Below are 10,929 nucleotides of genomic sequence, written 5' to 3'. Positions count from 1 at the left end.
AAGATCTTCATGGCGTGAAGACACAAGGGAAATGGTTGAGTCCACCCCATACAAAAATCAGGAAACTCCCAGAAAGATGTTAGAGATGCGAAGGATCAGAGAAAGGATGAGGAGTATGATAAGAAGGGACAGATTTTAAGAACGAACTTCCACAACCCAAAAGTCTCTGGTGAAGGGAAACTACGGATGTGGAAGGGGAAGAGAGAATCAGCAATGGTTCTAGAGTCAAGAATCGTCTCCAAGGAAGGGTTTCTGCTGAGAGTCATGACAGTCCACTATGTAGGAGGAGTGGAAAGAAGAAATAATAGGATGAGGAACAGTAATGGGTTTCCCCCACAGAACTTCCAAGGTTAGATATCCAACTGAGCTATCTGTGGTCTAGTGAGATGGGAATTAGAGAATTAAGGTTGTTGGCGAGCCTGAGATTCCAAGACACTGGAAACACCCCTAAAGAATGGTGCAGCGAGAAATTGGGCAAGACTTAGGTCTAAGAGAGAAGGTGAAGAGAGACTCAAGAAAGATAGGTAGATCATGATCATAGATAAAAGAAAAGGAGTCGTGAGGACGAGTAAGGCATTGATAAATGTGAAGTTGGGATAGAAGAAGGCCCACAAAGTAATGAAATCCAAAAGCCAATATGATGCATAAAGGAAAGAGCTAGAAAGTCAGATACCTAGGAACGTTAAGGAGACAGAAGGTTGAAAGAAGGCAATGAAACAGAATGACAAGGGACCTAAGCTTGAGGAGGCAGAAGAGAACCAACCACCTGATACACGATAGCTGAAAAACATTATCAGTTAACAAGTTACCATAATGTGGTTCAACATAACTCTATAAAATCATAGGAATTTAATATACCCACGATATTTATTGTACCTTGCCATAGATTGAAATCTAAGATCTGTCACAAGCCAAGCAATTGCTCTACTAAGTGAGCAAAAGGGTTAACTATTGAACGTTAGCTCCATGAACAGAGAAAGTGCTCTGGTCATCACTGACTCAGTTGGAAAGCAGTGTCTGAGCATCAGGATGTTTTTACTTTTTACTCGTTAGTTGTTGTAAGTAGCACAAGGAATAAATCTTGTGGCAATTGGATGGAACGAAAGTGCAACAAGAACAAAAGTAATGTATCATTAAATAAAGACAGTCAATGAAAACGATTAAAAGTTCAGAGGACACAGGAAAAACACGTCTGAACACAGGCAGTACTGAGAAAACAATGAGCCTAGGATCAGATGCTCACAAGGATTACTGTGCATGGAGGGTGTGTCACATTTCTATTGGCGGAAGTCTACAGTATTATGACAATTACTTCATAGGCTGGTACAATACATGTAGACACATGTAGGTGTACAAGGTCTTTCAAGGCATGTGTATGAGGTAATAGCTTTCAGTGGTGCAGGTAGGTAAGTAACTTTTCTGAGTTTCTAGTTGCTTTGTGGAAGCAATGCCCAACGTTTAATGCACTCGCCAGTATTTTTACTTGTTTTATACTAAGTAATATAACTTCACTGTATTTGAGAGCAACATGCTAATTAATAGGTTTTACATTATATTTTGCTTTTTATTTAAGATAAACATGTTTCATTCCATAGTCTTGTGATATTGTAAGTTTCTTATGTTTCAGTGATGTTTTCACAAATTTTTGTAATAGCTTGACAGATATTACTGGTCTGATATGCAGGTTTTTCCAAATTATACAGATTGTCATTGTGCTATTTGTTACTATGTTATGACCTGGGGTCACGTGGATAATTACATCATCAACACTGGGAATTATACTGATAGCTCAAAGGTGTTGTGCAAAAGAAATTACAAAAACTGTCACATAATAGCCAACATCCAAACTAAAAACTGCTAAAGTAAAAATTTACAGAATTTGTTTGTTTATATAATACTCACATCAAAGCTATCTGCAACCAGCTATTTTTAATTTGAACTGATAGACTAGAGCGAAGGCAGCTGGTAAATAGTGTGTATGGCTAGCTCTTATGTGACTGAATAGAAGGATTTAACCATGTTATTCTTTTAGTGCACCCAAAGGTCTCAAAATACAGAAAAAGTTTTTGTGGCAACAAGATGTGAATCATGGACCATCAGATTCACAAACTGGGTACACTAGGTAATACCCAGACAAAATATGGAGAAACATAAAAGGCATTTGACTCTGTTTGTTGTTCTGACAGTTTCAGGCTGCTTGAGTTGATGTATTGGTATATAGAAGCGTTATCATGGTTGGGGTTTGATTCTCTGCAAGATCATTTTAAAGATAATGATGAAACAATCCACTATACTACCATTGTTGAAAACATAACAGTAAATTGAGTTATACCTAATTTTGAGTGGCAAAATAATTAAATCTCTATCTACTTAAATATATCTTGGATACATTTTCAAATTACATTTAGAGGCATAATAATGTGCCAATGTATGTGAGACAATATACTTCACCTTAATTGAGGTATAATCTAGCAACTGCCACCACCTTGATTTTGAACTGCTGACTAGTGAATAGTAGGATTTATTGTTACATTATTTACAAATGAAGGGTTGAGAATGTTAGGCAATGGGTTTCGATCCTTTGGCTTTTAAATATATGCATTTGGATCTGTTTCTGATTTTTTTTTTTTGAAGAGGATGCTTGGAATAGTTTAATTTGAAGATATTGGTATATCTGCATTTAAGAAATACACTAATGTTATTTCTTGCATCTTATAAAAGCTTCTTGTGTATAAGTAATGTAGAATTTTGCATAAACACAACCTCTAACCACCCATCATTGCCATCATTGGAAATTGCCTGGCATTTTTAGTGAATTTAACAAATTTTGATGACACCATTCAACATACAGCCAACTAAACTATTATTAAGCATCAACCTCATCCATCAATTCACACAAGAATACACAACTCATAAGATGATGAGACAATTCATAAGAACGAACAGTGTACTGAATCAAGTTAGATCATACCCAATGTATTTATGGGGGTCAAGAACTTAAAAACAGGGAATATAAGAAATAAATTAAAAATGAGTCCCGAATTAAAAGAAAAAAACATTCATGACAATATAATGTCAATTTTCCAGGACTGGATTTTGTGCCCAGCCTGAAATCAATCTAAAATAATTTGATTTATTAGTTGTGACATCATTTCACACTTTTTAACATAGTATTGTCCTTCATTCACATTATACCAACATATAAGGATTTTAAGCTAGAGATATTCATACAACCTATACTTTAAAATCTTAATTCTAATATGACACTTAACATACATTTGCCTGAATTTGAATAAAGGTTTCAATTTAACTTATTTCATTAATGATTTTGATAAATATCAAATTGTGGAAATCTTTTTGCTATTAAAAAAAACAACTGAAATTTATAAACTTGTTTGTAGTTTCTAAGTTTGGTTGGCTATTCACCGAGATATAACCATAACTTAATTTTTCTTGTGTGACTGGTGCGTCGTTTTATCCAAAAAACACAGATTAATTTCTCAATTTCTAGTTAAAGAAAGTTTAATTTTTTAAACAGAATAGTTAGCTTATTGAATGAGTTCTGAAGTTGACAGCAGTGGTAGTTGGTAACATAGAGGAGGTTAGGAGTGGAATCACTAATTTCCTAAAAAAATTAAAAGGTGGATTTGCTTTTAGTTTTATTAGGGTGAGTTAGTAGGAACAGCCTTGAAGAACCAAATACTTCCTTATTGTTCATATATTCTGTTTTATTAATTCTAAACTCAGCAGTTTATTTAGCAGTTCAATATGGAGGAGAAAGTTTACACTGGGTGCTGACAGACAGTTGCCTTCCATCTAGTCTGCAATTCAAAGACAAAAAAGTAGGCTAGTCAACAGTTTTAAATACAGGGCAAATGAGTTTGGTGGCAATGGAAATCGAACCCAAGCCTCTACAAATAAACAAAGTTGAGCAAACTTGAAGTAAGAAAAACAACTTAAAATAATTGGAAACACAAAATTGAATTAGTTGACTATTTTCATAATAATTGATTTAATCATAATTTTGATTAGTTGTTTATTTTCTTGACAATCAATATAATCAGCATTTGGTTAACTTATTATTGAAATAATAAAAAATAGTAACAATCAGAAAGACTAATTTCAAATATTAGTATTGGTGTATTATGCAAAGAGCATTTAATATAAGCTCTGCAAACAATTTCGATGAGCTACAAAGACTATGAAATCTTCATTAAAAATAAACTATTATCTGAAAGCAGTTATTAAAAGAACAGTTGATACATCCAAAAAACGTTAAACAAACAAAATAATACAAATCTTAAAGATGAAAACAACTTCAACTTTGTCACCATTACAGCTCCTTACATCAAACACATCAGCAACAACCTGTGGATTATGGAAACGACTTAAGAAGAAACACAACATAGACATGAATAACGTAATCATATAAAAACCACACAAGTATTAAAATCAAGAATCTTATTACTAACAATTACTCAACTGAGAATAAAACCAATGGAGTCACAAAATGAAATGCAACTTGTGTAAACACTTTTATAGTGGAGAAACTGGAGGAGAAAAGAACATCAGACTTAGAGGACACCTTAAGAGACCCTAGAAAATTTTTGAACATCTCAAAGAAACTAAACATATCATCACTGAAAAGAATGTTGAAATCATCAAAAGAGAACCATACATCAACGAAAAGAAAACAGCTGTAGCACTTTTGATAAAGTTATCAAAACAAATGCTAAAAAAATATCCTGGAACTTCCCTTTATCCACATTAATATTTTTTCTAATTCATTTTACTAAAAAGCTAATTTGACACCACCTACAAATCTTGTCGTCACCACCACAAGTATGTAACATTCTCTGGTGATTACCCAACACTATAGGTAGAAGTGTTGTAATAATTAAAATCAGAATTTTCTTACTGCAAAAGTTGCTTTTATTGGCAATATTATAGGTATTTGTAAAAATAGCAAATGAATGGCACTATTTTTCTTTTACACAAGGTTAATAGTATTTCAATTACTGATTTCAACTATTCAGAGGTGACATAAATACTCTGTTTCACATATAAGCTTAATCAATAAAAGAGCTTCATATTCAAATATATATATATATAAATCCTTTATTAGAATAATATGTGCCATTATAACCAGTGTAATTTACTTCTAAATAAAATGGCATTCAACAACAATGGCCAAATAAGAACTGACAAGCTATTCTGACTGCTAAGCTTGACACATCAAAGCAAGTTAGCATCCTTTGCCATGCTGTAAAACATGGAGGTTGGAGAAGACAACAAAGTAGATGGATTCCCAGTCTCTACTATTCTTCCTTTTTCCATAACTATTATTCTGAAAGAAGAAAAGTCTAATTTTCAGCACTTACTTAGAGAATTTGCTTTAGCTTAATATAGTATTAACAAACCCTTTTAGTTACAATAAAAAAGAATTGCAGTTAACCAAGAAGAAAAAAAAATCTGTAAAACATATGTATGACAAAGACATCTACAATAACTGAAAAAAAAACTTTTACTTCGTGTAATACTTGAAAAGGCCAAATAATATTTGATGTAAATGCCCTCACTTTTTAGGCATTTTACATTGATAATGAACCATTATTTTTATTTTTGTGATTAACAAACAAAAGAAAAACTTGTTACTTGAGCAATAAAGTTTTTTCTTAACCAAGTTATGTTCATTGTAACATTATACCTTGTTTAGTTTTCACTATTTATATCTATTAAAGAGTAATCCATTCATATTGATAAATCAGATTTATTTGTTGAACTCCGAGTTTTGTTTCTGTACTTGGCACACATTTTATTATTGTTAAGAATCACAAATGCTTTAAACCTACACTGAGAATTCTTACATAACTTTTAATTACATTTTGTAGAATTATTAAATTTGTATTAATTAATGGTAAAACTTTCAGTTTTGTATCATAAAATATGCAAACTTTACTACCAGAACCAGCCTAAGAGATTGCGGAGCCCAAAGCAAAATTAAACTGTGAAAACTTTATATCCAAGGCAAAGGGTCTGGGGCTGCCAGAGGCCCCCTGTAAGCTCTAGAGTCAGAGATGTTCTGAAATGCCATCTGAGCTATTTAAGACATCTTTTTTAAAACATAAATAAAACTTTTGATTTATGCACAGTTTTAATACAATAATTACACATAAGCCTATTAGGTCATATTTTCAACTGTACAGATCAGTATGTTTTTTTTGTAAAACAATCTGTTCAAGTGCACACATCTATCTACAAACCTGCTTAGTTACAATTGCTATAATAATAACTCATCAATAGTTGCTGAGTGAAAAATTTTTAAATTAAAAACTGGGACACTGATACTGATTTAAAATTTTCAATGACATATGAATATATCCATCATATAATGAATTTCATTTGTGAATCCTTGATTTTTTTTTAGATACATAAGGATATAACATTTAGGAGAATAATAATAATGAGATATATACTAAACAACTAGTTATGGGGACCAAACTGTGTGCTCATCAGCATGCCTTCTTAAATGTGAACCTCATGAGCTTTTATGGAAGGAAAATCTTCAATGAGATCACCAGAGTCCAAGTCTCTGGCAAAAGTCATTTTAAATAGACAATAGAGTTGTTTAGCCTCTCTTGCAGAATTGTTGTTCTCAAGTTGACCTTTATAAACTTTAGCTTAGAAAAGCTTCTTTCAATTGATGCAACAATAATCAGGATGGTGAGAAGAAAATGAAGAGAAATCGTAAATTGGGAAAGTCTCTTAACCATGTCAGGAGGAATATACTTCAAAGATTCAATTTTTTCAGTGAGCATGTAGCCATCAATATCACAATTTTTGTCATCTGGGAGCATTTTATTTTATTTAATTGCACATTTCCCACCTCTAACTTCAGAAACTGATGAAATTCATACATAAAGCCAAATATTTTATAGTGTGTTCTCAGTTATTCAAATTTGCCATTACAAGCTGTGTCAAACACCCTATTGAAGCAGTTTACACAGAAAGCTTCCTATGCATATGTGACAAGTTCATCATCAACAAAAAATTTTCCTTCTTTGTATTTTAGTGTCCTTTCAAAACTGGATCTGTCTAGAGATCATTTGCAATTTCTCTTGCATCAGTCAGTACACTTTCCTGGTATCTTGTAGCCAGTTGCACTTGCTCTCTAAATTTTGGACTGTACTTGCTAAGTCTACAGAGTCACTTTGTAGTTCTTCGCTGACATGGAACAGAATGTCATACCAGAAAATGACAGCAACAAAGAATTTGAAATTCTTCAGATCTTTGCACAGAGATTCTCCTTCACAGTGAGCTTGGTGATCATTTGTTGTCTCTGCAACTTTAATTAATGCATCGTAGAACTCTGCAGTTTCGTACCTAATAGCTTTAATGCTCTCAACACAGCACTCCCACGCACTTCACACAAGGGTTTGACAGACAGATGTTTCACAAACTCACAAAAAATTGCTCATCTTTGTTTTGATGCTAAAAACAAGACATACAAATGCTGAACTATGCCAAAAAAATGTCATAGCTTCTGGACAAGTTTTAAGTCATCAAGCAGCAGATTGTAACTGTGACATGCACATAGAGCACAAAATGCTCTTGGATATATTTCTAGAAGATGTGCTTGTACACGTGATTTGTGCTCTTTCATTCAAGTTTCATTGTTGTAGCCTTAGCCACAGATGTTGACAAAGTCTAATTCCACCTCTTTCAGCTCTTACAGTAAGGCATTGAGAAGATTTTTACCTGTACTTTCCTTTGCCTCCACAAAATTTATGAAATGCTCATAAGTTCCAGGAGAAACATTGGATGAACCATCTGAGACATAACGAGAAGCCAGTGATATCTGCTCCTTATGGCTGAAGTCTGATGTACAGTCTAATATCATAGAATAATATTTAACAGCTTTTATTCTGTGTACAATGGTTCTTTGCATCTTATTGCCCATAAAAGAAATCAGCTTGTTCTGTATACTCTTTTCCCAAGTAGTGGTCATGAATTTCTTCATCCTTCACTCTTCTCAAGTGTTCCTTCATGGTTGGATAAAATTTTGCTATCAACTGTACAATGATAAAGAGATGTTCAAAAATATTTTACCAGTGAACTCTTTCATCACTGATTAGTTGTAGGCTTAATGTATCCACTCTGCACAAAATACACAATCCTTTGATTTGGAGTTCACAAGCCATTGATGATTTATAATTTCTTCATTTGCTAGCTTTTGTTTATAGTAGGTTTTTGAAAATTTTCATCCTGCGTGATCCTTTGAAAAGTCATCCTTTTAAATTTTCTGTGGTCCTTTCCTTACTAAGAAATCATGGTTAGTGACATTTATATGATCTGGCAAAAATGCAGGATTTTAAAAATTTTGGGATGCATATGTTGTCATTCATTTCATGATCAGGTTGTTGATCTTCCCTACTAGTAGTTGCATTATGGGGCTCTTCATGTTCTTTCTCTGAGACTGTATAATCAGCTGCAGTACCAGTATCTCTATTTTTTGTCAAAAATCTTGTCATCATCAAATGAATTATCTGGTGTTTGAGGTCTGCCAGTAGTCTTGTAATTTATGCTTTCATCACTAGCAATTTCAATAGTTCTTTTTCTTGCTGCCACTCTGATATCTTCGACTAATGTCTCATTTTCTTTTAGGCATTTTTTCTACAACAGTAATAACTAATATATGCTGTTAATGTTAAACATTATTATATGCTTTAGATATACCGAGCAGTACAAAACGTGTGAATGCTTCAATTTCAACTTACAAATGAGCCCTTGCATAACCATAATGTACGTGTGTCTTTTAACACCAAAAAAAGAATGACTTCCTGAATCAATATAATCCTTATACAGTTTCAAAAAGTATTTAATATATCCTCTCAAAATACCTTTTGCAAGTTACCATGACATAAAATATTTCAGCATAACTTTGTTAGGTGATTGCAATGTTTCAATTTCAAGATATTTTATTGTGAATTACTGACTTAAACTTCAAGTGTGGATCCCAAAGCAAATGCTTTGGTTACTTTTCTCTAATGCTCAGCTCTGTTTACTATAATACACATAAAATGAAGCTAGTGAATGTATTACTACCTAATAGAGATCCTTTGCTTATACTACACTTAACTCATAACAAGTATTGCTATTCTTAAATTGCTGTTATTTTAGTTTTACCTGTTATAATCAAGAATGGTGTGAAGTCTGTGAGCTATAGTGATCACTGTACATTCACTAAACTCCGTCTGAATTGTGTTCTGAATTAATTTGTCAGTCTCTAGGTCTACAGCAGCTGTGGCTTCATCCAACACCAAAACTTTAGATTTTCTCAACAATGCTCGTGCAAGGCATACAAGCTGCCTTTGACCCAAACTGTAAGTATGAGAGTAGCACTTATGATGAACATTAAAAAATGACAACAATGTTTCACAACTTTTTGTGCTTGTAGAATTTAAATTTTTAAAAGGTTGTTACCTGATTTCTGCATTTTGTACAAACTACATACCCTTATTTTTACAGATTAAGCTTAAAATATTTAATATGGCTAAATTATACATTCAAATTAGGATTATTATTGCCAAGTTTAGCATGCCACAGTTTTTACTACTTACAAATCAGATTAAAAATTGGTACACAAATTAATTTTAGTTTTTCTTTAAAAATGGGTCTTGACCTACAACTGGGCACTGACCCCCTTTAAAATCTGCATATAGTAACAAAAAACATTACATAAATATTTTAAATGGAGGACAAATCTTAAAAATATTCATTACAAATTATTGTATTAAATGTAGCAAAACATTATTTTTAACAATACTAGTAGTAATTTCTTTTCAAATTTTGCTTTTCAAAATGCTGTCAGTAATGTGTAGATGAAAGTCTGATGAAGTCAATAAAACACTTTAAAATATTCCCATACACTAGGCAAACTTTATATACATATAAATATTTTACTAATACGAAAGCAACTCAAATCCAAGTTAGATCTAATGATATATGGAAACAGAAATATATGATGATAACACAAAAAGGTACTTTTAGCATGCATGCATGTAATGATAATATGCTTTTTAAGTAACATGCTGTACCACATATAATGTGATGAGTGTTTACAACAACATTTTTTCTAAACATCTCTGGTCATTTATAAATAAAGATGGGAGATAAAAACACAATCCCCAGATATACTTAATAATCTAGCTCTTGCTCAAGAACAACTATACTGTAATTACGATGATGTTAACATTATCCCAATCTGCTAGTGTTCTTAAATTTTACTAAATGTAATATTTAAATAAAACAACACGACTTGAGATTTAATTTATTCCCACTTGCACACCCAATTACTTTTTGTTTAATGAGACATACCTTACTCACGTAAATATAAGTATTCACCATAGTATTAAAATACAAAACTTTCTAACATTAATGTTAGAAACAACTAACATAAGATGTTACTGGTTGAAATACATACTTTATTATGAAAGAAAAGTTTCAGTTATTTTACCAGTACAAATTGTGATTATTTAACGAAACCAAACACTCTGTTGAACACTCGTATATTTCTTCTGAACCAACTTTTGTTCATTGTATCATTATACCAGTTCAGTTGACACTATTTAGTTTTATCAAAGTTCATTGTATCATCACATCTTGTTCAGTTGATACTATTTCGTTTTATCAAAGTTCATGGCATCATTATACCTTGTACCTTGTCCAGTTGATACTGTTACGTCTCCGTTTGTTAACTGATTTCCCGTAAATTCGTTCCAATGAAACTAGCGACACAAGTCCTTACTTAATAAAACTGGTTTATTCTTTCCGAATATAACTTTACGATACACTTAATTTCAACAATCACGCTAAAACAAACGCTGTAACAACGAACGTGCTCAACTTCAATAATACTGACTGTCTACA

The 10,929-nt window shown here is 32.4% G+C and overlaps 1 protein-coding gene across 1 annotated transcript in view; it reads right to left on the bottom strand.

The window, feature by feature from the left end:
- Window positions 1-4,120: 4,120 nt before the first annotated feature.
- Window positions 4,121-10,929, bottom strand: part of LOC106469313 (multidrug resistance-associated protein 1-like) — a 115,056-nt gene continuing 108,247 nt past the window's right edge. The window contains exons 12-13 of the mRNA XM_022397800.1: window positions 9,187-9,381; window positions 4,121-5,347 (exon numbers count right to left, since the gene is read on the bottom strand). Of these exons, the coding sequence (XP_022253508.1) occupies window positions 5,236-5,347; window positions 9,187-9,381 (307 nt within the window). The 3' untranslated portion in view covers window positions 4,121-5,235. The remainder of the gene's footprint in view (window positions 5,348-9,186; window positions 9,382-10,929) is intronic.

This window comes from Limulus polyphemus, unplaced genomic scaffold (assembly GCF_000517525.1).
Source record: "Limulus polyphemus unplaced genomic scaffold, Limulus_polyphemus-2.1.2 Scaffold3420, whole genome shotgun sequence".
Classification (NCBI taxonomy): Eukaryota; Metazoa; Arthropoda; class Merostomata; order Xiphosura; family Limulidae; genus Limulus; species Limulus polyphemus.
This window is presented reverse-complemented; position numbering and strand designations above follow the sequence as displayed.